Genomic DNA, 26,229 nt, shown 5'->3' on the forward strand with positions numbered 1-26,229 from the left:
ACTTTTTTTTTTCTTGGTGTGTGTCCTGCAAAACGTATATCATGGTTTTGTGTGCACACCCAGATTCATAGTTTGCCAATTTCTGTGGTGTAAATACTCCCTCCATGGCTGATTTCAAGCTGCCAGGATGACATCACTGAATGGCATTGCTTGCTCAGTTGGCTCTCAGGCAGTGTGGAGCTGACTCCAACTCCACGGTTGATGCTTAATTGAAGTGTTGGACTAGACTGACTACTCTGGTGCCTTGTAGACATTGCATGTTTTCATAGGTTGAGTTCTTTCACCCCATCTATTTCCACCTTGCTTGGAATCTGGGCCAATTCAGCTTGCTTTATAGGCAAGGGTATTGGAATACTTAGAACAGCTGAGAGGTTTTATTAGTGGTCAGTAATCAGAATGGCATGCACGTGGAGGGTTTCCTGCTCTTAATAAAACCAGATTATATAAGACTTTGGTGGTAAGTGCATGAGAACGGGTACTTTAATAGTTCGATGTCATCACTTGGAGGTTCTGGGACAGCTGAGTGAATTGAGAGCAAACAGCTTTCTGGGGAAAATGTGTGCTCCTTTCTGGATGTGTGCTCCTTTCTGGATGTGTGCTCCTCAGAGAGTTGTAATTCTATGGTCATTAAAATACAGCCTGGGACCTTCTTGGCCTCAAGGTGTGATGGCGAACTCAGAGGGAGCTCTGGAATGTGAGTCATTCCCTTTCCTGCGTGGAGGACTTGTTTCCATGGAGAAGTGCTCCACTTTCCTGGGGAAGTCCTAATGGGCTAGCTACGACTAGAAGGCAAACATACAGCCTAGTCGACCTTGTAGAAGATGGGGGAATGAGAAGACACAGGGAGAAACAAACTTTTTGTAAAGGATGGATTTGGTAAAGTGCACCTTTTTTTTTTATACTGGAGAATTGAATCCAGAAGTACTTTACCACGGAGCCAAACCCCCATTTTTATTTTGAGTCAGAATCTCACTGAGTTGTTTAGAGCCTCACTTAGTTGCTGAGGCTGGACTCAAACTTGTGATCCTCCTGCCTCAGCCTCCTGAGTGGCTGGGATTACAGGAGTGTGCCACCATGCCTGGTGTAAAATGTTCTTTCTTAAAGCTGTGTTCATAGAGGGGTTTGTCCTCTTCCTCTTCCATTCCCCACTCCCTTCTTATGTCATTGTCCCATCATGCTAAACTGGAAGTGGTGTGTGTGTGTGTGTGTATGTGTGTGTGTGTGTGTGTGTGTGTGTCACTGTGGCAAGAAGAGGTTTACCGTCCGCTGAGAGAAAGGTGGGAGGGCTGGGGCACATGGCTTCCCACAAAGGAGTCCTGTGGTTTAGGAGCTCTGTCCGTGCTATCCCCAGAGCGACTAACGGAAGTTAGTGGCCATCTAAGAGGAGCTGGGTCTGTATTCTGGGCACACAAGGATAAATATGCTCAAAGAGACATGGGTCACCAGAATCTGCACTTCAGCTCAAACAGAAAGCAATGTCCAAGGTCATTTCTGTGTAACTCTCTCCATCAGCAAACCACACCCTCCTCTGACAGTTTTTACCCCACCCTCGTCTCTTTCCAGACAGGTGTGACTGAGGAAAACCCTTCCAGTGGGCAGCACGTGACTGTGGAGGGAAACCCTGGTTCCAACTCACAATGTTAGAGCAGTTTAATGACATTATGATTGTGAATTTTACAAAAGGAAAGATACTTCTTTATGTTGTGATTCAAGTGTTGTAAGAGATCATCTTATGACATCTCCAGAAACATTTCTGTTCTGTCAGGAAAGGCAGTTGGCAATTCTGGTGAAAGTAGATTCCTAACCTCAAATCTGGAGAACTTCTCTAATCTGAGAGTTAAGCTCTGGAGAGCCGTAGCGCTGTCCTGCTGCTGCTTCTATTATTTAACCTAAGGTAATACTTGCCGGTCATGCTAATTTGATCAGTTTATAGGAGACAGAGAAGAATCAACACTTCTGAGGTGGAAGAGACTTTAGAGTCCCTCCCTGTCATAAAGAAACCCTTGCCAACAAGAAATTGAGCCTGAGACAGTTGGGGATCATTAGTGGCAGAGCTAGGAGGGGATCAGGCCTCTTGCTTTCCAGGCTAATGAACATTTCTCTGGACTGTGCTTTGCTACATTAAATGACTGTGCTGGGTGATCTTGTCACCCATCTCTGTCCCTTCTGGTTGACCTCTCTTTAAGGATGAGCTTATTTTGCAGAAGACAGCAAGTCCCCTCAAAGGGAGCTCTTGGGCCAATAGAGCCAGCCGTGGGTGTCAAGTCTAAACTAACATGTTGTGGACAAGTGTCGTGCATCTTAGGGAGGCTCCTGAAGGTGACCACACACATTTTGGTCTGTGCTTGGCAGGGAGAATCACAGAACAAACAGAGGGGAGGTTAAGTGACCTTTACCCTGGGGACACAGGTAGCCTGCTGGAAAGGGCCACTTAGGAGACATCGTAGGCCTGGTACTTGGTTGTGGTAGATACTCTTCTGTTTCTCTCCTGGGACAGGTAATAGGTGCGGTTGGCCTCTGGGTAGGTGACCTTGCTGAGTGGGAGCCTGTAGATGGCGGGGTTGTTGGTCGTCAGGAGCAGGAAGGTGAGCGCTGAGAGGCAGAAGGGCCAGGTGCAGGGTGGTAATCCAAACTGGAGGGAGGGGAGACACAAAGAGAAGCCTGAGTTAATGAGGTGCTAGCGCCTGTTTAATCAGCCCTCACCAATGGCCTTTGGTCCTGGGTGGAGGAAGGGGTCCCCGGGGGGCACTGATGAGGGCATGCTTAATTGAAAGCCAATATAAATAAAATCATGACCATGGCACTAGCCTCCCCCTCATAGCAGGGAGCACACTCTCCGGCAATGCAGCCCTGGAACTCTAATGGGGTTACCATGCCTCTGTGTGGAAGGTGTGCTTTGTCTTGGGGAGTCTGGCTGGGCCACTTGTCTAGCTCTAGGAACCGCGGTAGTTCCGTGTCTCCTCCCACCAGCTGTTATTGAAGGAATGCCTTTGGCAGACATTTAGAAGTTCAAGACCTTTGTCTTTGGTCACAACTCACTGGACTTGAGTTGGGCACCCCACTCAAACACCACTTCCCATAAGCAGGTGGCTTGGACTAATGGATCTTTTTTTCTTGGGTATTGGGGATTGAACTCAGGGGCACTCAACCACTGAGCCTCATCCCCAGCCCTAGTTTGTATTTTATTTAGAGACAGGGTCTCCCTGAGTTGCTTAGTGCCTCGCTTTTGCTGAGGCTGGCTTTGAACTTGCGTGGATTCTTTACTTCTGAGAACGTGAACTGAAAGGTACAGAGATAATATGATATGTCAAGAACTATGAAATGTTTTGAACAACCAACAATAAAAATTAAAGGAAAAAAAAAAGGTACAGAGATAGTGTTCATAGGTCTTATATGAACTGGAGGGACTTGAGAACTGCACAGTGACAGGTGGCCATTGAGAAGCTTCATGCCACAGAGAAACCCTTCACAGACAGACGCAACACAGTGCAGTGGGGGGGGGGGGAATGATAGCCTTGTCCCTGGGAGCTGGAGACAAGAGCAGCTGCCTCTCCTCTCAAGGGCTCTTCCATCCCCACATCCCTTCCTCATGATGGTGACAGGTTTTTCATTCCCTGAGGTGCCCTGAGGCTTTTGGATGCATTTCCTCAGTCTTTTGAGATAGCTTAAGTGCATCGTTTGCAAACAGAGAGCCTATACATTCAACTCTGAAGCAGATCAAATCAATTCCCCTCTTCCCCAAATATCATGTTATTATAAGCAGGAAGAACCTCAGGTGGTACCATGGGAGTGACAACACCAATTACACATATGTGTCAAGATGGCACCATTGGATGGGCATTGGGGGAAGAACAAGAACAGAACAGAAAAGAGGCTGCAGGGATACCCTGAGTGATACATGCTGCTCCATGAGTCTTTCCAAAGCACAAGGTGCACAAGGTACTCTGGAATGCATCCCTTGGAGTCCCATGGTGGAAAGGACATTGAACTCCACATACTCAGATCCAAATCTCAGCTCTGATCACCTTGTGATAATCATTTAATCTTTTTGAGACCTATTTCCTCAATAGTGAACCAGAGATCGTAATACCTACTTGGAGAGATGGTGCTGAGTGCATAGTAAATGCTCAATAAATGGTCCTCAGGACATTGTCATTATCATCAAGCGGATGGCAGGATTGTTGAAGACCCGGGGCTGCAGATACATGTGCCCGTTAGAAAGCAAAGGAGTGTGGCTCATAAGGGCTCTTCTGAGGAGGCTTGAATGGTCTCATAAATGTCATTCAACATTTTAATACCCTGTTCCTCAACAAGATTGGAAATGACTTCTGGGTAAGTTAATAGCCTGCATGCTTTGGTATCCCTGGCCGTGGTCAGCACAGTGTCTTAAACACAGGAGGCACCCAGGACACCAGCTTGTTTTCATTTTGAAAAACGTCTAAATTGAGCGCTGTAATCTGTAACTCCTCTGCCCACAGAGGTGAAGGCTGATCACCACTGGAAATACCAGTGACCAGGAACCATAGCTTCCTGCTTTGCATCTCTTCTGGTCCCTTGTCCAAGGAAGGCACATGGGTGAATGGATGGTGCCAGAAAAGGCAGCAGGCATGGAGGTCAGACTGCACCCTCTTGTTGTTCTCAGTGTTTCTGGACAGTCGTCTGCAAAGCCCCAGCTTGAATGTCCCCTGTGCTGGAGGCTGTGACCTTAGGGCTTCATTCATTTGCTATTTCTTGAGCACTTATTATGTGCTGGGTACTGTACTAGGTACTCAAGATGAAGAGAAGAACAGGACAGGGCCCCTGTTCTGAAGGAACGCATGGGCTAAAGCTGGAAGAGGACCGACAAATACTAGACATGTGTCAATACTGTGTGTCAAGTGTCATAGCCAGAGTGCTCACCATGTGATAGGCCCAAGAGGAAGAGCTCAGTCCACTGGGGGAGACAAGATAGTATCAGGGAAAGCTAACTCCACTGCTTAGAAAATACTGTCCTAGGTTAAGTTCAAAACACCCGTTTTCATTAGAGGAGAAGGAGGAATTTTGACAGCCATGAGCAGAATGTCCCCACCGTCCCACCTGCAGGAGCAACAGGAATTTTCCTGGTTGTTCATGTGATGTGTCCCTTGAGTCCTTATCTAAGAACAGGAGGCAGCAACTGCATGCTGAGCCCTCAAGACTATGTGCTGGACCTAGGGCTGGCCAATAGCTCCTCCTGACCTCACGTACCACCCAATGTGAGCGCAGATAGAAGGGGCCCTGGGGCTGCTGGGCATAGCTGCCCACTCTGGCTTCTCTCTGCTGGTTAATGCTTGACTCTCCCTGTTTCCTGAGATCTTTGCCAGCAACACCCCCTCACCCCCATGAACTGTGCTATTTGCTATGAGACAAAGATGCTCATTGACCCACAAGCCAGGTGGGCAGATGATCTATAGACACTTATAAAAAACAAATAATAAAGATTTAAAAATAATCCTAAAGAATAGTGCATGAGAAAAGAGTTCGATTTATAAGAGAACACACTTCTAATTGCCCTACGGGAAGCTCCCTGGGCTCACTGACAGTGGGATTTGATTGAGCAACAGTTGACATTTGAACTTCTGAAAACCAACTCCTTTCATCTTGTGGGGGTAACAGGGAGCTCTCAGAGTTTCTGCCATTCAGATGCAAAGCCCCAGATCTAATTTCCCCTGTGCTGAGGCTGTGACCTTAGGGCTTCATTCATTTGCTATTTCTTGAGCACTTACTATGTTCTAGGTATGTGGTTAGAGACAAGAGGGAGAATTGGGAAGGGTTGTGAAGGAGGGTTTTGAACAAGTTTGGGGGAAGCTGAGAGGGAACTGTGGGCACATCTGCAGCCCAGAGATGTTGACTCACCACAGATAACATGTTGGCCAGGGCAGTCCCCAGGTAGGCTGCAAACAGTGCTGGAAGAAAGAACCATCCATAAATATCCAATAACTATTTCACAGCTTCTCAGGCTTGGTCGACATATTTTCTCTTCATTAATTTTATGCCACTAATGCTATCTCAGATTTAAAAAAAAAAATCACTGAGTTATGTTTCCATTGCTTGGCAGGTTTAAAAGTGTTAAATTCCACGCAAATACCAGTACAGCTAAGTTGGCAGATGAACTTTGTTAAAAAAGGCCAGAATTTGGCTGTTACAGTTCTCTTGGGTCCCACCACCTTGCATTCCAGTAAAGGAACATTTAACAGCATAAACCATAAATGAAAATTTTACTATACAGCAAAGGCAAGCGAGTCCCCCAATTCCCTGCTGGAGTATTTCATGACAAAGCATTAACATAATATGAGCTTCCAGGGAGAAGCCGCATTCTGTCAGCTCTTGGGGCACCAAATGTTGCTGACGGCCTTGACTTCTGGGTGCTGGAGAGGAGGGCCTGACCACACTGCCCACTGGCCAGAGCCAGGTGCTGGCAAGGGGTGACAAGTGATGGAAATGGGACGGCGTAATTGGGCTCTGCCTCTGAGCTCTTCACTTCTCAACAGAGAACGTCCCAATTGTCCCTAGGACACCGACAACAGTGAACCCATAATAGTCACCGTGTGCCCCCTTAGTAGGAACATCAACCATGTCCCTCAGCGTTCCTATGATGGAAGCACTATTATTGTCTTTATTTCACAAATGAGAAAACTGAGGCTCAGAGAGCTTTCATAGAGCGACTGTCATGCTGTCTCTGAGTTGGAGAAGTCCCTGTTGTTTGGGGTAGGGTTTCAAGATGGAAGCAGGAGAGATTAAGAGATGACCTCTATGAGGAGGTCGCGGGCACGCAGTAGTTCCATGCATTGCACCTGCCAGTTTCTTTCAGAGGGAACAGGAGAAGCCCAGGCATCCTTTGCATCATTTGAATCCTGGTTAATTAATAGAGGTTACTGACCACAGAAAACCCGGTCAGCACTTCGGGGGGCACCCCCTAGGTGTTGGGAATTACTTTCATTGCTCTCATGAATTATCTGGTCTGTTCTAGACAACAGCTCTATGAGGTGGGCACAGTTAGCATCGGGCACTGAGAGTTCAAGGGACTTGCTTAGGACTATATGGCTGACAAATGACTGAGCCCTGGTCACCTGATTCCAAGGCGGGGCTCTTACCCACTGTGCCCAGCGGCCTCTCAGGGCTGAGGTTAGAAAGAGCAGGGCAGATGGAAGGGTCAAAGGTCAATCCAATGCCGCCTGACCCCCAATAATAGGGGAGCCAGAAGGCTGAGTGGGGCTCTGGGCGTGGCTGGTGAAGAGTGGAGGGTGAGGCGGAGGCTGAGGTGGAGGCTGAGGTGGAGGCTGAGGCGGTGGCCTGAGAGCCCAACACATCAGATTCAGCTATTGGCCCAGGAACTGGAGGAGTTATTCTCAGATTTGATATCTTTAATCAAATTTGATCTGTTACCAACAGGAAAACTCTCTGAAAACCTTATGTCTGCTCATCTGCAGTTGCAGGGCCTGCATTGTGAGGAGGGAGGAGGAAGGATGGTCAGCAGAGGGGGTGGAGGACATGCAGCCCGTCTGGGTTGAAGGGAGGGAGAATTGTCTGTCCTGTGGGACAGATAGAGCAGGCTGCGATGGAAGGAGCCTTCCACCTCACCTGTCTTGTCCCTCTCTGTGTGACTGCAGAAAAGGACCATGACTATTCTGGATCTTTCAGCCGGAAGAGAAAGCACTGGCTTCAGGAAGGAATCTGATCCCCTCCAAGGAGCACAGACACAGTCTTTACAGACCTCATTCTGGGCAATTTATTTTACTTCCTTTAGCTTTAGTTCCCCATCTGTGAAGTGGGGATGGTAATTGGACCCACATGGTTTGAAGTTGTAGTGAAGATTGAATGAGATGACCCGTGTCAGCTTTCACAACCACGGCACATGGACAGTCTTTGTTGTGGAGGCTACAATGCGTCTGCGCTGTAGGGTGTTTACCAGAAGCCCTGGCCTCTATCCAGGAGATGCCCATAGAAATCCCTTCCTTCCCCTAGGTGTGACAAATAAGAATGCCACCAGACATTGCCAATGTCCCCAGGTAAGGGGGAAATCACCCTTGGTTGAAAATCACTGGTGTAACATCTGACATGTTAACCTTTTTGGAGGTTGGAACTCTGGAGAGGTGAGTGAGGTATAAAATTTAAGGTGGCCTTCAAGCTCAGGGTCATGGAGACATGTAGACCTCATCACCTGCAGGACACTAACAGTGAGCACCTCCTGCAGTTTTGCATTTGAGCTGCCTCATTTGTCACATCCTCATCCTGGCCCTGGTTCTTTGAGGAATTTTTTTCACCTTCACAAAATGGAAAAAAAACAGCCTCATAGAGCTGGTGTAGGCTAGCCAGGTGACACTTAAAATGCCTCTTTAGTGCTAAGCTTATTTGGTCAATATGAGCAAATAAAAATAATTACATAAGTACCTACAGTGCCTGGCTTTACAATGGAGATTTTTGGGGTCACAAAATAATTTTTAAAAGGAAGGAAGAAAAATACAGCAGCACTAACCCTTCACACCTACTTCAGGGTTCGCCTTCTTCATGTTTGCAGTGACTATCATAAAGTACAAAAGAAAACATATCTTGGGGGCTAGGGTTGTGGCTCAGTGGTGGAGCGCTTGCCTAACACATGTGAGGCACTGGGTTTGATCCTCAGCACCACACAAAAATAACTAAATAAAAGAAAGATATTGTGTCCATCTACAACTAAAAAATAATAAAAAAGAAAAAAGAGAGAAAAAACAGTATATATACCAATTATATTAAGGAAACAAGTCTATGGTAATATCTGATCCAGAACATCTTCCCCAGTAAAGAATATTTGGGAAGCTTTTGATTGTAAACTTATTCTTTAAGTTAATGGAGATCATATTCTGGAATCTATGCTGTGCTGAGGCATCTCTGTTTTAAATCTCTGTTTCAAAAGGAGTTTTATTCGGTTTTCCTTCATAAAACATCAAGAAATAAAAAATGTTCAAGGATGAAAATATAAAAATATGCCAATTGTTATGGTTAATCTAGGTTCCTGGGGCACTGAGCATGTAACTCAGAGGGATCATTTGAAAGGATTATGGTCAATGTTTGGATCTTTAAGTTTCAATGCTGTATGTGATGTAAATCGCCAGATTTCATGTGTAAGGCTTAACTTGCTTAAGAGACACTTGTCAGCTCCAATCACTGTTCAGGAAATTCGCAGTTCAACAATGAAATAATTCAACAATGAACTAGCCATAACCTCAAAACAAACCTGCCACCATGAGACAGAAATATCGTGTCCATGGAGAAAACAGTTTTGCATGTAACCATTTGATCCTTTGGCAGCTATTGAAGACAGTTTTAACTAAAAGCCCAGCTATAAAGCAAACAGATCCCCCTATTTATCTTTGGGGAGTAGCAGAATTTTCACAGGGTGGATCTTTTTTGGGGACACTGTCAGAGGTACCTACCACAGGCAATGGCCAGGAGATGCGTCTGCCAGGTGATGACGTAGAACATGCCTCCAATGGCAATGCATGCCAGAGTGCTGTTGAAGCCACACAGGCCGAAGTAGATGGCATCAAAGGGCGTGGCAATGCTGAGCGCTGGAAGAGAAGGCAGGTGTCAGTACTGAGTCATGGATCCTATGGGGCTCGTGAGCCTGTCCCCACACCCGCCACAGTCCTCACAGCCCAGAACCAGCAATCCTCTTAGGTATTTATGCAAAAAAAGGACTTCTGATTTTATTCAGTGAAACTACATCTAAAACAGAATAAATAGCCACAGGGCCACATGAATTCTAGTGGTTAAGCTGTTAGGAGCTGCAGAGAGCCTCTGATAAAAGACTCTAAAATCTGATTTAAACAGTCCAGAGAATGTCCTTCTCCTGCCAAAGAGAAAAAGGAAGAAAGAAAGGAAGGAAGGAGGGAAGGGAGGGAGGGAATCGTTTTGCAAACAGATCCAGCTCCTTTTTGTCATTGGGGATGATAAGATTTTGAAAATGCCTAGAGGAAATCTCTCCCAAACTGTAAATTTACACTACGGTGTCAGTGACTGGCACCAGTCTTTCTCAAGGACCACTTTTACCTGGAGGAGCTAGAGGGCGCTGCCACCAATAGTGGAGAAACACAATGCAGTGGAAGGAGGGGGAATTTGGAATTCTGGGAATGTGCAGATGTGGCGATAAAGACACGTGTCCCTGGTTTCTTTACAGCTGGTTCCAGGCACTGGGGTCCCTGCAGCTCATTAACAAGGGAAAGAGATGACACAGACCTGCTAACATCCCCATGGTGGATCCGATTGCTGCGTGTAAGCAAATGAGAGGTGAGGATATGAACAGGGCCACGAGGAAAATGCCTCCGGTCCAGGGGTTATCGCAGCCGTACACTTGGCCGATCCCAATGGGGATGGCTCTCAAAAGCTGTGGATACAGAGTCACATTATTAGGGAAGCCAAAGAGATGACTTCAACCTTAGCTCCAAGATTCAGCACCAACACATACTGCCACTGGTTTCCAAGGTGACTCAAATAGGTCAACTCTAAGAGGAATACAAGAAGGATCATCTTAACTTTGAGTTCTTGGAACACCCAGGGGTCAGGATGTTGAGTTTCCTTCATTTAGGAACAGGAGGGTAAGACTCTCATCTTCCTTGTGAAGAGAAACTGAAAAACTTTCACTCGAGGGCATTATTCATTAGCAAAGCAATGGATTTCTGATCAAAACATTCATAATGTTTTTCAAACAAAATAAGATGACAAGAAGACTAACTAGAAGATGGAAAATGTACTTTTGTATTTCCAAGAACCACATGTCTGGGTGTGGTGACATGAGTCTTGTCTGGCTGAACTACGAGACACAGAAGGGGCCTGGAGAAGGTGGCATGTCCGCCATCTGCTCTCTTGTTGGTTAACCTGGGGTACCCTGCCTGACTCTGTTCTCCAGGTATTTTGAGGTCCAATGGGACTCGAGAGTGACAGAGCATTCAAGAAAGTTGGAAATCTTGTAGGTACTTGCACAGATGCCCTGGAGTCAGAGAGGAGGATACTAGGATGCAGGCTTCCCTGGTGACTGCCACTGGGTCCTTTGTCTTGGAGGGTTTGGCCAAAGGCCCTTGGTACAGTGAAGTGCTGAGTGGAAGTGGCTTGGGCCACACTGGCATGTGCTGGGTTTGCCTGCCCCTGGGACAGTAAGCTGGGGAGAAGCAGAATCTTGGGGTGAATTTGTGTTATCTATTATGGCAAGTCTCCTGTCAATCTGAGCCCTCTGAGAAGACTGTCCCTGTGGGTGCCAGGGGACGGAGAACTTGCAGCTCATGGGCTTCACACCTAGTGAGAGGATACGGAGACAGGAGCACAGGCCTAGTGGGCTAACCCTGCAGGCCAGTACCCTGTACTCCAGGATGGAGAACAGAGTAGGAGCTCTGGCATGGCTATCCAGGGGCAAGGGGACAGGTGGCAGAGTTTGACACAGAGGCAGTGGTACTGGGCAGTTTGATCCCTGCATAGTTACCCCAGCTGAGAAGCCTTTCTAATGGCCACGAGAACAGAGGAACTCAGGGAGGCTCAAACCTGTTGGTAGTTTTAGACCCTTGCTCTGACATTGACTACATATTTTTCAGAAACTGGACTCTAATTAGAATTGTCAAGAAGATCCAATAAATGAATCATTATCATAATTCATTCAGGTAGCCAGAAAGGTGTTTCTTAAGGAATGACCACCACAAATTGGCTCCCCCTGCCTTGAGTTTTGGATTTCTAAATTATGTATACAGAATTCTTCTTTTTTTTCACTTCTATAAAGTGATGAAAATATTTTTCCAATTGAAAATGTGGTGCAGAGAATGTAATATCTTAAACTTGCAACTTCTGACATCATCTCATAACACACTGCTTGAGTAATTTTGCTTCCAAAAGAACTGAATTGGGAAAATACCATGACTGGGAAATCTGGGGAGCTGAACCCCAACACAGCACCTTTTCTCACCTCTGACCCAAGAAGGACCTTGGAAAAACATAACAATCAACAAAACGGGGCTATCACAAAGGTTTCTTTTGCTAACTAATGATGCTTCTTAGTGCAAATGGAGGGCTCTTTTGACCCATGTTGTGGAATGTGGAGAGACACCAGGCTTCATTATTTCCAAAAGTTCCTTTAACAAGCCCAAGTGGTGTTGTGGTGATGAATTTCAATAATGAAGTTTCAGGGTGAGTGTCAGACTGGGGGGCCTTTTAGCGTAATAGAAAGTAGGAGGCCTCGGAGAAAACGTGCCTGGTTAGATAAGAAGGCTGATGGGCATGTTTCTCAAGCTGATTTAGTGCTTTTAGTGTAGCTTCTTATTCATTATCTTGGCAGACTTCCAGAGGTCAGCATTTTATACAGAATACTTGTTAAAGAGGAAAAAAAAACAGTTTTGAAAGCTCTGTTATATATAGTTCGTATTGGGGGAACACCTGCACTTTAAAACATGAGCCAGCCTCAGAGAGCAAATGAAATAAGCTCTGGAGGTTATAACTGTGACTTTTTAAGCCAATACATGGTAGCATAATGTACACATTTTTAATGATTCAATGATATTGAGGGAAGAAAAGACACACTTGCATTAAAATCAGAGTAAAGCATCAAAAATACTTTTTTTTTTTTTTGGTACCCGAGATTAAATCCAGGGTCACTTTACCACTGAGCCACATCCCAAACCCTTCTTTAAACATTTTTAAATTTAGAGACAGGGTCTTGCTAATTTACTTAAAACCTTGCTAAATTGCTGAGGCTGGCTTTGAACTTGCAATCCTCCTGCCTCAGCCCTCTGAGTTGCTGAGATTATAGGCATGTGCTTCCTACCATGCCCTGCTCACAAATACTTTTCAACAAAGGAAAAAAGAAAAGAACCCAGGCCTGGAGTCAGGGGTCTGGAGTTTGCTCCTTACTAATTTGTTGTGTGATCTCAGGTGGGTCTCCAAACTTGGCCTCCATTCTGCTCTCTGTGTTATAACAGGTGGGACCAGAAATAATCCTTTTAGCCCTTAGAAGGAGGCAAGGAGGGTAGGTCATGAAATGTGTGCAAAGCATGTCTTGGATTGTATAACTGTCAGGAATTATCACTCAGGATATTCCTTGTGTGCACAATAAGCAGATACCACTTTGATATTGAGCTTGTACCGACACTGCCCTTCCTCCTTCCATGACACTTACCAAGGGCACCTGGATCTCCGACCAGGTGATGTTGGGCACAGAGGATGCAGGCTGTAGCAGCATCGTGGGGAAGAAGAGGTTGTAGTGGCCTGTGGCTGCCAGGTACAGGGTCACAGCAATGTTGAAGGGCAGCGTGAAGACTGGCAGGTCCCACTTGCTGAAGATGGTGCTCAGGGCACTGGAGAGGATGGGGCTGATGGCAGAAGCACAAGACATGGTGGTCAGGAAGCTGTCTGGCTGCCCCACCGGGCCACTCAGCAGCAGGAGACCCCTGCACCTTCCCAGAGAAAAGCAGCCTGCTGGGGTCCTTCCCGAGCATGACTGGCCCTGGGGCAGGGCCTTCCCTGGGCCCCCTCCCTGTGCAGGGTACAGGAAGGGATGCCTACACTCACCTCCAGAAAGAGGGCTTTCTGGGAGATGTTTTAAAGGACAGAAGTCTCACTACTTCCTCATACAGCTCCCTCCCCAGGCAGGAGGAGAGAGGACAGGTTGGGGGAGCAGTGGGGAGGGAATCACAGTCACTCAGTCATTTAGCTAGTGTTTATTGAGTGGCCAAGCTCACTAGCCTCATGGCCAGGGTGCCCGGTGTTTTCTGGAGGTGAGGGAGGAGCCTGGTGTTCTGAGGGCTCTGCCCCACGGCTGTCCTTCAGCCTACCCTGGTCGGGGTCCCAGGGACAGAGGAAAGATGTGGGAGCAGGAGGGAGGAGATTGCCGGAAACTGACAGGCCCCCATAGTGTGGTTCTTGCCCTGTGTGGATCTCAGTTTCTTGCTCTGTGCTCTGGCAGGGTTAAGCAGAAACCCTTTTAGATCTTAACAAAAGAAGAAAGGATGGTAGCTGAGACCCGGTGTATAGGTAACCTGTACACTGGGCTGCAGCAGCATCAGTCAGTCAAGGTTTCCAGTGGGTGTCTCTGACGTGCAAGTTAAACAAAAGGCACTTAAAAACGGATGGGCAGTCACAGGGTCAAGGTAAAAAGAACAGTGGCCTTTGGATTTGAACCCATGACCTCAGAATAGACTTACCAAGACATGGACATGACGATGACAGGGAGCAGAAGCCACCAGTAATAGTCGCCTTTGTCTGAGAACACTGCCATCAGCAGCCCCACCAGCACTCCGTTGTAGCCATGGAGTCCTGCTGCAATTGCTGACCTGGGGACAAATGGGGCTGGTGACGTGGAGGTTTTCCAAGGCCTTTTATTTATTTATTTATTTATTTATTTATTTATTCATTCATTTATTTATTTAGGTATCGGGGATTGACTGCCCAAAACCTTGGGACCCCTTGCCAACTGGACGTCGTCTCTAGGTTGTCCTTTCTGCACTTAACCACTGAGCCACATCTCCAGCCCTTTTTAATATTTTTATTTAGAGAAAGGGTCTTGCTAAGTTGCTGAGGTTGGCTTTGATTCTGCGATCCTCCTGCCTCAGCCTCCTGAGCTGCTGGGATTACAGGCGTGCGTTACCACTCCTGGCTCCCAGGGCCTTTTCCTGCCACATGCTTCACAGGCCATCATTATGGGAGTGACTGGGTGAGGACACAGCCCTATCACCCCTGCATTTTTCTCTAGAAAAATGTGTATGTCCCTAGGAAATATTGCCTTCATCAACCAGTGCTCTTATTCTGAGGGGTTTCTGAGCTGAGGGGTGAGAAGGGGTCCTCTCAGAGGAGTGCCCTCTTGGCCTTACACTTGGACTTTGGGTCTCTGGGGACTTACCTGTCCTGGCTCAGGATGAGGGCTGTCAAGGTGGACACAATGGTGCCCAGGCAACCCGAGATGGCCCACCAGGGGTTCTGGATGAAGAGGCCAAGGACGATGAGGATGCCGCTGAGGGGGTTGTTCACGAACATCACCTGAGACGTGCCCCGGAGCACCCAGTCCAGAAACTGGAACACTGGGGATTTGTCTGAAATGGATCAGGGAGGGACTTGGCAAAGGCTCGGTGTGGAGGTCCCGGGCGAGGTCTGGTGGCCAGGCCCAGGGAGTGTGGGATCTCTCTGAAAATCCAAAGTGGGCTTCTAGGGAGCCAGCCACCTGCTGTCACCTGCCACAGAAGAGTGTCAAAGGAGAACCTGGGCAAGCATTGACTGCCCAAAACCTTGGGACCCCTTGCCAGCTGGATGTCGTCTCTAGGTTGTCCTTCCTGCGGTGGGGGTTAGGTCCCCTGTGTGGTCTATGCTTCCCATAAGAGTGGCATAAAGTTTCCAGAAAACTCTCTTGCTTCATAGAGGTTGCCACACCCAGGAGCTGAGCTCAGGGGCATTGCTGGAGAGAATCTATTGACCTGGTAGACAGTTCTCCTGTAAGTCAGCCAGAAGGCATTTTTCTAGAATGCTGCTAACTCTCTAGAATCCCAGCACTACAAATGTTTATCTGAGTGGGACATTTGGGAGTGCAGGACTATGCCATTTAGAAATGGGAGTTTGCACATGTATCTGTACCTGTATTTTTATCCCAAGAGACTATGTAACAGCAAATCCTAGCTTTCCTGGAAAACCCTAGATAGAGCTCATTCTTAGTCTACAGAAACACCTCCTCAGCCCCCATTTTGGCAGTGCATTTCCAGGGGTGGCCAAGGTGACCTTTTAGGTGTAGATCTAGGGCTGCTGTCACAAAACTGTACCTTTAAGTCTCTCTCCGAATTCCTTCATCTCTCCCGTGATGTAGCTGAGGGCTTTGCTGACCCTCTTCCCGCTGGTGGCCATGGAGCTCTGGATCCAGGAAGTCCTGGACGTGCTGGTTTCTACCTTAATCTCGGAGCTCTCCTCCATGGTGTTCAGATCCTGCCCAGGGAGAAGAGATGGGCAAGAGCCTCCTGTCACCTGTGGTTTTCACAGTGATGTTTGTGGTCCTCAGGGACCTGTTTCTTTTGTTTGACAGGCCACCTCATTTAATGAGGGACGAGAGGGAGAGGACATTTTCATTCTCATTTGTGGTAGAGGGCTCAGGCATACAGAGATTCTTATTTGCAAAGGTCAAGGTCAAACAGTAGGGTTAAGGTTAAACACAGATGTCTAGAATTTTAAATATATATACCATACTCTTTCTAGAAGAAATCGTTTTCACTTCTGCATGTCTACTCTTTAAAATTGAACTGGCCATGAATATAAAGGTATGAACTTGAATAAGTGAAGATTCCATTTTTGAAAATTGGCATGATCTTATTTCCTAAATTCTTGATTTAGAGGAAATCTGATAAGAGATAATTCAAATAAAAGGAATATGAAAGTTCACAAAGCAAACCGTGACCATTTTATCTAAATGTCCCTACATGTCTGAAAATATGAATTTCAAGAAAAATTTGCCTAAATGAGAAAATCTCCTTGACAGACCTCAGCTCCCTAATCTACTACAGGTGGTGTGACTGGAAGGTGCTGTCCCTGATTTGGGACACCCTGTACTCACAAGCAGTTCAATGGTGGGCTTCCGGTATGGATAGGGAAATGGCTCTTTGGCTTGTCTCTCCTGGTGTTCGCTTTTTCCAAACACTGAAGAAGGAAGGAAAGAGAATCATCAGTTCGGGCACCTCAGCAGTACTTCAGTACAAGGCTCGAGTTAGACTCTTGGGCATATTGTACCTTCCTTTACTGGTCTTAGGCCCATTTGGGTCCTCCCTTTGGGAAAAAAAATGTACGTGATCATGTAAACAGGATGTTTTACAAGGAATATAGGGAGTTCAGAGGAGTATCGGGAGTTCACTGACCCTTGATGAAGAAGCCCCAATGTAGCTCGACTCCTATGTTCATTAAATGAGGAAACAGGAGCCCCGAGGGATGTGACTTTCCTGTGACCCCTGAAACCAGAGTTCTTTCTCCTATGCCACAAGTCAGTGCAAGAGGAAGGGACTGGATGGGGTTGCCGTCCTTCACTTGCTCCTTATGAAGCAGTAGGCTGCCTGGGCCATGAAGGATCTGGGTTTGAACTTGACTCTGACTCTCCCTAGCTGGCTGATTTCAGGGTGATTGCTCTTTGGTTTTCTCTGTCCCTATGTTTCTGTCTCTTTTTCTCTTATTCTCTATTTTTTGATGTTTGTCTCTGAATTTTAGGCATTTTTTTTAAAGAGAGAGAGAGAGAGAGAGAGAGAATTTTTTTAATATTTATTTTTTAGTTCTCAGCGGATACAACATCTTTGTTTGTATGTGGTGCTGAGGATCGAACCCGGGCCGCACGCATGCCAGGCGAGTGCGCTACCACTTGAGCCACATGCCCAGCCCCAATTTTAGGCATTTTAATAGATGGCAATTGCTGTTTGGATCAGGATAAGTGATATCCATGTAGATACTTCATATAACCTTTTGTGTATACTTTTAATTCTAGAAAACTCTTGTAATGTGACTCTAAACACTTTTGATTATTGAGGACAGCTTATTTTTTGTGGATGACCAATTTCAGTAGGGTTTTAGGCACCCTGAATGATCTGCCCTTGCAAGTTTCCGTCTTGGTGCTATGGCTCCCTCTTGTGGTCAAGTGTGAGAATGGCAGGCTGGACTCTGCCCTCCTGTATTTTTGAGACTGCATTGGCAGTTGCCACTCTGTATTCCTGAGACTTCTGGGTGTCTAGGCTGAAAGGGATGTGTCAAAGGCACTGTGTTCCCACTTTTGAAGGAGCACGGGCTGGAAATACTAGTGTGATTGGGATGTTATGTCACGTAGGAGAAACACATTAATTTTGGAAGTTTTGAAAGGAGGAGCAGAGAGAAGTCCTATAACTCAGATCATGTGTGATCTCCTGACAGACCCACTGCTTCTGTCTGGAGATTCCTTTGCCTGCCATTCTGTGGAATTCCCAAGCACTCCATCTCCAGGCTCCTCTGCATGGGATCCCACTCTACCATGCCCCCAGCTCACCATCCCTAGAGATATTAGGAAGGAAGCTATTGACCTTTTGAGACAATGCTCTTTCACACCATGTCAGAGGCCCCTGTCAAAGACACACTAAAGGGCTTGGGGGCCCTTCAGTTATCTGCAATTCTCTCTCCACCTTGTAAATCTTCCTATAACCTCCCCAGACCCATTTCTCTGGCCTTGCTGACTTCTGATGTGCAAGGGAGAGATTAGATGAACTGGAGGAAGGAAATACTGATGCATCTTCAGGGAGGCATGTGTTGTAAGGGGGGAACTACCTGAGGAGTCATCTCTACCTCCTGCAGTGCCTCTGGCTAGCTGTGCAACCCTGGGCAATCTGCTCCCCTCTCTGGGGGTTGGGGTTAGGACTGGCTCTCTGTCTCTCCACGAGGCTACTCCACACTGCAGCTGATCTCTCCAGACTCCCCATGTTTACCAGAACCTGCCTCATCTTCCAGGTCTCTGGCTTCTTCACCTGCTCAGCTTTGGCTGCTCCCCCTGGTCCCCTCCTCACTATTACCCTCCTCCTGTTCCCTTGGCCTTGATATTCCCACCACTGTCTCAGATGAGGCCTTTTCAACTATAATCTCCCAGACCAGTGGTTTTTGAATTGGTGGTAAATTAGAATCTCATAAAGAGCTCTAAAGGACCCCAGGCCAGCCCAGCTACTCCTCAGATGAATTAAATTAAAGCTTTGGGGATGGGATACATGCAGCCAGGCTGAGACCCCTGGCCTAGCCCTGTGTTAGCCCACAGCCTGGCCCGTAGGCAGGGTGTGTTCAGACCAAGGAAAATGGTGTCTTTGGTCAGTGGTCACGTAAAAAGAATGAACCTGACCTTCATGGGTCTCCCCACCACGCTGTGAAGCAGGTACTGTCACTGCCCCTGTTTTATTAGAGATGAGGAAGACAGGGACTGCACACGAGGGGGAGAGTGCTCACACCTTTGCTCCTCCTCCGAATGGACGACCACTCGATGTGGAACACGCTCCTGTGCCTGGGGAGCACAGCCTCAGAGCCCTCCTCGGCCTTCGGGCCCGGTGGTGGTGACTGCTCCCCACTGCCACCTAGCCAGGGGCGAGAAGAGACAGGTCAGCACCTCATTTGGTCCATACCCCTGAGCGCCAAGCAGAGAGCCAGGAAAAACCACACCCAGAAGCTGGGAAATAGAGTGTGACAGTCTGATCCGGAGTAGTGACTACATCAGTCTTTGTATAAAGCACTCCACTGCGACTGCACAGCAGAGGCACGTGGTCCAGAGGCTGCCCAGAGCAGTGGAAAACGTTCACATGGCTACATTTGCACACTTTATAAGTTAACTCACTTGGCCCACCTTGAAATGGATAGGTGGGCATTGATATTGCCAAAAGATGGAAAATTGAGACGCAGGATGATTTCTATATCATTCTGTATTAAGCTTTTCAGCCCTCAGCTTCTAATCCATGGCAATTGCTATTTACTTTCCCTACAGAAACCTGAGTTACATCTGTGTCAAGAGATGGAAGAGACAGCCTAAGAGCCATTTAATTGTACCTTAGACCAGCATGAACAGGTGGACCCTGGGCTGACTGCCCAGTCACTACTCTTCAGCCAGTGCCTTGGACACACCTGGGCTAGAGAGTTCTAAATGGCTGTGTATTACCTCACCTGGGTGATTTTAAAAAATGCATGAGCCTTACCCCAGACTAATTTAAAAAATTGAAGTTTTTAATGCCCATGTATTTAAAAATGGCTCTAATATGCAGCTTGGGCTGAGAAGTATAGGTTCTTGCTACTCAAAGTTTGGTCCCCAGACCAGCATTGGCATCAGCTGTGAGCTTGTTAGAAATGCAGAATCTCAGGTCTTACCCCAGATTGATGGAATTAGAATGTGTCTTTCAACAAGGTTCCCCAAGTGAGTTCCATGCACATTAAAGTTTGACAAATATCAATCTATGGGGAACCAAGTGCCTTGAATAAGTTATCAGCTCCAAGAATCCCTGTTCTGTATCATATGGTCTTCAATTTCCATACTACGGGTAGGAGAGCACTCTTACCACTAGGAACAGATTTTTCAAGGCATGGTCTGAGAACTCACAGCATGGAATCACCTGGGTGCTTTGTTAAATTGCATGTGCCTAGGCCTACTCAAGGTCCGTTTACTGGAATATTTGGTGATTCCTAGGGCATGCAAGTTTAACACACTCTGCTAGAGATTCTTTAGTATACCAGAATCATATGCTCCAGTAGCTGCCTGGGCGAGTGGAAAACATTTACACTATTACATTTGCACATTTTCTAAGTTAACACAGTTGGCTCTTTCAATGGTACCTCGAAACACACAGGTTAGAAAATGATGTTGCCAAAAGATGAAAAATTGAGGCTAAAGATGATTTCTCCTCCTCCTCCCTCTCGTCCTCCTCGTCCTCCTCCTTCTTCTTTTTTTTTTTTTTTTGGTATGGTAAATTGAACTCAGGGACACATGAGCACTGACTATTCTGTAGCAACCTACAAATGGGGACTCTTTCCTTTTCTCTGCATCTTCAACGCCCAGTCTGGTCCATGGTCCAACTTCATGGACATCACTAGGGAGCTTGCCAGGAATGTTTCATCCCCAACCTGCTGAGTTGAAATCTGCTTTCAAGCAAGAAACCTGCTGATTTGGAGGTACATTGAAATCTGAAAACACTGGTCTCCATCACACTGTTCTAGGGACAACTTTATTTATTTATTTATTTTAGTTGTAGTTGGACACAATACCTTTATTTCACTTATTTATTTTTACGTGGTGCTGTGGATTGAACCCAGGTCTCACAGGTGCGAGGCGAGTACTCTACTCCTGAGCCACAACCCAGCCCCTCTAGGGACAACTTTAACAAAGCTCAGAACACAGGAGGAACAAAACCCCAAGAGTCTGCGGGTATGCATGAACAAAGAATGAGGCCTTGCTTAGTCTTTTAGATTGAAAGGTAACAAAAGACTGTCCCTTCCCTCTGGCTCAGGTGGAGAAGCAGTTACTGTTAGGCATCCTGTGTGTGGGTCAGCCTTCAGCCTCATCCCAAGCTGGGGAGTGGAAGTCAACAATGCACCACAGAGACACCCGGAAGTCAGCTTGCCCCCAGACACCTCTGCAGACAGGGTTCATGCAGGGTGAGAATGGAAGGGGCATCCTTGCACCACTGACAAAGCAGGGTGTTCTCCCATAATGTCAATCCCCAGCGCACATCTGTCAGACTGGGAGGGCATCTCTGTTGGAGCATTGCTTCTTGTTCCTCGTATAACGAGTGCTGGCCACCCAGCCATCTCCTTGGCAGAGCTGTATTTTAACCTTAGCATCATAAACGCAGAATTGAAGGGAGTTTCGGGATCACAGCCCGCCTCCCCTGTCTAAGGAAATCAACTCTCCAGGACACACAGCTCATTAATCTCGGCAGAGCTGCAAATCGCATCAGGTCTCTTGATGCTCATTTTGCTGCTCTCTCCACCCAGGGCTGGCTGCACGGTGCAGCACAGACGTGTCTTCCTTTCTTTTTATCCTGGGACCTGGTCCTGGATATCAAAGGGGACAACACATGCTGCCTATGAGCCTGTGTTATTTTTCATATGTACAAAGAGGGTCCTTCAGTTTAGCAAACCAAAGCAACATTTATCCGAAAGTCTTGGCAATCCAAAGGGAAAATTGCTGGTTGTTAAGATACCCTAGATTTTGTTCACTGAGTTGTATACTAGCAGAGGTAGGGCGAGCTGGGCTTGCGGGCCGAGGTGCGGGTGAGGCTGAGCTTATCCATCAGGCAGGGCTTACATGAAGCAGAGCACGTACCCCCCACCCCAAAGAACCCTCCCCCACCATAATTAAGCTTCTTCTCTTGTCAGAAAGACTTTTACAGGACTGTCAACAGGATTTCACAGGAGTTCTGCAAAGAGCTCAAATGTGGTTTGAAGCTTCCTCTTTCTTGTAAATGCCAGGTTTGTAGACAAAATGTGTGAAACCTCTCTCTAGCCTAAGAATATGGGACAAAGAGTAACTGTTATGTTCCCACCCACTCCCACTGTCCTGTAACTATCCCACTGAGTAGAAATCTAAAAGAATTTCAAGACTTGGGATCCAGAGATTTTTAGGAATCAGCCCCTCTGGACCATTGCAGCTTAAATAAACCTGCTTCCTGAGACTTCCTCTGGCATCTAGCCTCATCTGTCCTACATCATACAGGTGGCTGCAGAAGCCTGGTGGCTCAGCCTCTGTCCCCCTGGTCTGCATATTTAGTAGCTCCGATTCTGTGCCTGCTCAGAACCCAGAAGCCATGAAACAAAACAACATAAAAACAAAACCTCAGCAAAACAAACACTAAGAGGCACCTTTGTCGTATGGGTGATATTGAAGTGCTGGGCTGCAGCCCTTCAGGCTGTGTCTGGGAGGGTTGAGATTGAGAGGTGGGAACAAATGCCACAAAGAAGATTGGAGATGAAATAACCAGCTTCCCAAGGCTGGCAAACCCTTAAAGTGAAGGTGATAGCAATTTACTGCTGGCCTCTGGGACAAATTCTCAAGACTTTCATAATGGATAAAGGCAATTTCAAGAATATTATGAGCATGTCTATCAAAAGTTCTAGAAATGAGATGTACCATTGGTGTGGTGGGGAAAAAAAAGAAAACAACACTGACTGAGAACCAGAAGTCACTAATTTTTGCTTGGCCTTTTGCAAGTCATGTGACCTCACAGTTTCCTCAAGTGCAGGCATGCAATTCTCCCTGGAAAATGTGCTTAGGATCTGTCGGGCTGACCTTGCAAATCCTACCTGTGAATGAGACAGACATCTCAGAGGCATACCTGCCATTTCTTTCTCATTCTGTAATAAAATGAGATCATGCTTGCAAAATGCTCTGGAAAATAATTTGGCAGTGCTTCTCCCTTGGGGACTTCTTTAGAAAGGACAAACTCCCCTCAGATGGCACTGGAAGGATCCATCCTCTGTCTCAGACACCTAATATTTTACACCTACCTGTGCTGCCCCTTACTGAGGATTAATCATTTGTTCCCGACTGTCACCTTAATAGGACGGTGAGGTCCTTGACAGCCAGGATCATACTAACTTCCTTTAGCACCCCTGGTACTTATCAGGTACCAGGTATACCATAGGCACTCAGAAGTGTAGTTGAATCTGCAAATTTTAATTTCTGAATAGTATAGTCGTTGGATACCCCAGAGTATGAACTATTTTAAAAATAATATTTCTTATGGCAAATGTTAAATGATTGATAAATATTGAAATAGAGGTGGAAAGCTTTTGGAGGATGACAGAATTTATAGTTGAGTTGTGTAGATTTTGGAAGTTGAGGGATGACTATTTTGAATTACTTGGCTAAAAGGATGGAAGTTTATAGATGGTGGTTGATAAAATGGTCCTGTAAGAGGGGCTGGAAGAACTCAGTTAATGAGAAAGAAGAAAACAGGCCAAGGAAGATCGAGATCTGGCTTGATGCGATTTGTTTTGATCACCAGATGTTACATGGGTTTATTCCATCTGGCCATGAAGCCCAAGACTGCTTAAAGGTGGGGCTGGGCCTCTATCCCAAGTATAAATTTTGTTCACACTAGGTGCTCAATAAGTGCTTTTATCATGTCGCCCTCCCTCAAACATCAGACACACACAGAAACTAGAACTCGAGTGGCCTGGTTCAGTAAACAGATGTGGGCCCCAAGGACACTGGCCATCATGTTTCTCTGCTCCTTGGACATGGCTACACAGATGCTGAGGCACTCAGGGGTATAGCTCTGTTCTCAGTAACTCAGTGGCCAAATCGCTCCCTGGCATGACACTTGGTGCAGGAAACAGCCATTCTTCCCCCTCCAACAGGCTCATGAAGTGTTCCTATGCAAGTAGCTTCACGACAGGGGCCATTCAGGACCACTTTAGGGGCATGGTCTTTGCCCTCCAGGACTGCCACCCTCCCGTGTTTTAACAGCAAGCCTCCCGTGATGCTTTCTCCCATTGATTCAGAAGGAGAGAATAGTCTGAGCTGCACTGATTGGTTTCAGAAACACCTTCTCTGGGGAACAGTGGTCCCCAAGAGCTCCTGCCTCTACTGACCCCTAATGCACAGGAGATGCCAGCCTTTCAAATTATCAGTGGTAAAAAAAGATTCTACAGAAGAGCCCACCTGTGAAATCAAATTTTGAGGCTTATTACAATTTTTTTGAGGTAACAAAACACACCTGAACCCTATTTGATGTCTTTCAGAAGAGGAAAATGATCTGGTCTGTCTTTCTAAAAATCAACCCCAAAAGGCCAACGCTTACATACCTTCTACAGGTTGTCTCTCAGGTTTGGATCAGGGTTTGCCCTCTCCTGGAGGCGCATCAATGCCGGCCATGCATCACACGCAGTATCAACACATGGAGCATCTGCAATCTACCATCGAGAGGTGTTTGTCATCCGTCCCTGCTCCCTGGGCCTCTTATTCCCTCACTCTGCTGTTTGGGGACACACCCACACACTACAGGGCAATTTCCTAGCTGCAACGTCAATGACTTTTTTTTTTTTTTGAGGTAACACATCTATATAGTTTGATTTTTCCTACAAAATGTTCTACATGATTATGCTTTGGCCACAATTTGGGCAGATGTTTCCCTATGTGGAAGTCGAGGACTGGAAATTACATGTTCTAGTGCAAAGCTCTCATACACACACACACACACACACACACACACACAGAGAAATGGATGCTTGTGACCTCTTTTTCTGTATTTAGTTGATAGTTTGGAGGATAACTATCAGAGGCATGGACTTCTGAGATTCTCTAGTCCCTCTGATTTTATGGATTGGGAAACTGAGGCCTAGAGCATGGAGTGACTTGCTTGTGGTCACACAGCTATTGTCAAGGCCAGAAGGAGGTGTTATATAGGTCTGCTCTGTCTTTTGCCTCGTAGTCTTAAGATTTATTTTCCTAAACATTACTTCCCATGAGGGTTTTATTTTTGGTCTGTCAGTTAATTTTGCTTTCGAATGCAAGGGCTCAATAGCATATTCTAGAATTTATTTTTCTAGAACTGTAGTCCCCTTTCCTCAAGTAAAACCCCACAGTCTGCCTGCACCTTCCTAATAGAACTGGCTGGAGGTGGGTTGAGAGCAGGCGAGGTAAAGAGGAAGACCTGGCTTATAGGAACATTTGGAGATAAATTGTTTGGAAACTCCAGCTTCTTAGGTACCTGATTTTTAAAAATTTTTTAGGAAGGTGAGATAGGAGTCACCATAACTGTAAAATAAGCCTCACAGTTGATGATTTCAACTCGTTCTCTGCTCCTTCCCTGCCCAGCTCCCAGCTGACCTATGGAATTGCCTGGATTTATTTCTTTTGGTGTCTTCGACTCACTTCATGGGGAAGACATTAATGATCATAAATGAGTTGATATCTCAATTAGCTTCACAATACTTTATGATAACCTCATAAATGAAATTAAAGAGAATCCAAAGAGCACCCCATCTGTAACTGGGGTGGGTCCTGACCCATCTTCTGGAATGGCTTTGCACTCTCTGCTCACTGTAAACACCCAACCCATGCCCTCACAACTGCATGCCCACATTACCAGTCTCCCTGATCTTGGCCTTTCTCCTTTCAACCCATTCTATGCTTCTATTGCTTGATCATATCTTTATGTCACTTTCTTACTCAATAATCCACATAGTTCCCTGTTGCCAAGAGCATAATGCTCCAACTCCTCTGCTGGACTTTGCAGATGTTCCACAATATGGTGAACTTCACCATCTTTTCTTCCAACATGCATCCTACTGGGCCCATGCTGACTTGTTCACTGCTCTCTGTGCTTCCTCCTCTTTTCTCTTGCCTAAGTTCTAGGTATGTTTCATCATCTGGGTCATGTTCTACTCCCCCAGAAAGCTATCCCTGGCTTGCTGGCCCACATGAATCCACGTGCTCCGATTGCCCATGGTGTGGGGAAAGTACTCTAGATAGCACCTGTACAAGTGCACAGTAGAGTTTTATACTGATATTTGCAACACACATGAAAAGTACTCCATAAATACTTTCCAACCTACTGAAACCACTTTGCAATACATGTTTTTCCTTAACCAGGTGATCTGAATATCTAGGCTTTGGCAGAAGGAAACTGAGGCCCAGAGAGGAGTGGCTTACCTAAGACTATCTAACTGGTTAGTTATGAAGCCAGGTTTCAACCTCCTGATTTAATTCTTTTTTCCTGCAAATAGGTGTTTTACTGATAGTTGGAGGTTTCT

At 46.4% G+C, this 26,229-nt stretch overlaps 1 protein-coding gene across 4 annotated transcripts in view; it reads right to left on the reverse strand.

The window, feature by feature from the left end:
- Nucleotides 1–1,632: 1,632 nt before the first annotated feature.
- Slc14a2 (solute carrier family 14 member 2) overlaps nt 1,633–26,229 on the reverse strand; it is a 435,358-nt gene continuing 410,761 nt past the window's right edge. For 3 of the 4 annotated variants that reach the window (XM_048806295.1, XM_015482241.2, XM_048806298.1), the window contains 10 exons: nt 18,942–19,064; nt 16,559–16,641; nt 15,777–15,936; nt 14,870–15,059; nt 14,175–14,303; nt 13,151–13,343; nt 10,234–10,381; nt 9,432–9,566; nt 5,875–5,924; nt 1,633–2,632 (listed from right to left, as the gene is read on the reverse strand). In XM_048806295.1, the coding sequence (XP_048662252.1) occupies nt 2,432–2,632; nt 5,875–5,924; nt 9,432–9,566; nt 10,234–10,381; nt 13,151–13,343; nt 14,175–14,303; nt 14,870–15,059; nt 15,777–15,936; nt 16,559–16,641; nt 18,942–19,064 (1,412 nt within the window). In that variant the 3' untranslated portion in view covers nt 1,633–2,431. Of the gene's footprint in view, nt 2,633–5,874; nt 5,925–9,431; nt 9,567–10,233; nt 10,382–13,150; nt 13,344–14,174; nt 14,304–14,869; nt 15,060–15,776; nt 15,937–16,558; nt 16,642–18,941; nt 19,065–24,279; nt 24,388–26,229 lie in introns of all 4 variants that reach the window. The other variant, XM_048806297.1, reaches the window with a different exon arrangement.

The sequence above is a fragment of the Marmota marmota genome, unplaced genomic scaffold (genome assembly GCF_001458135.2).
Source record: "Marmota marmota marmota unplaced genomic scaffold, marMar, whole genome shotgun sequence".
NCBI classification, from domain to species: Eukaryota; Metazoa; Chordata; class Mammalia; order Rodentia; family Sciuridae; genus Marmota; species Marmota marmota.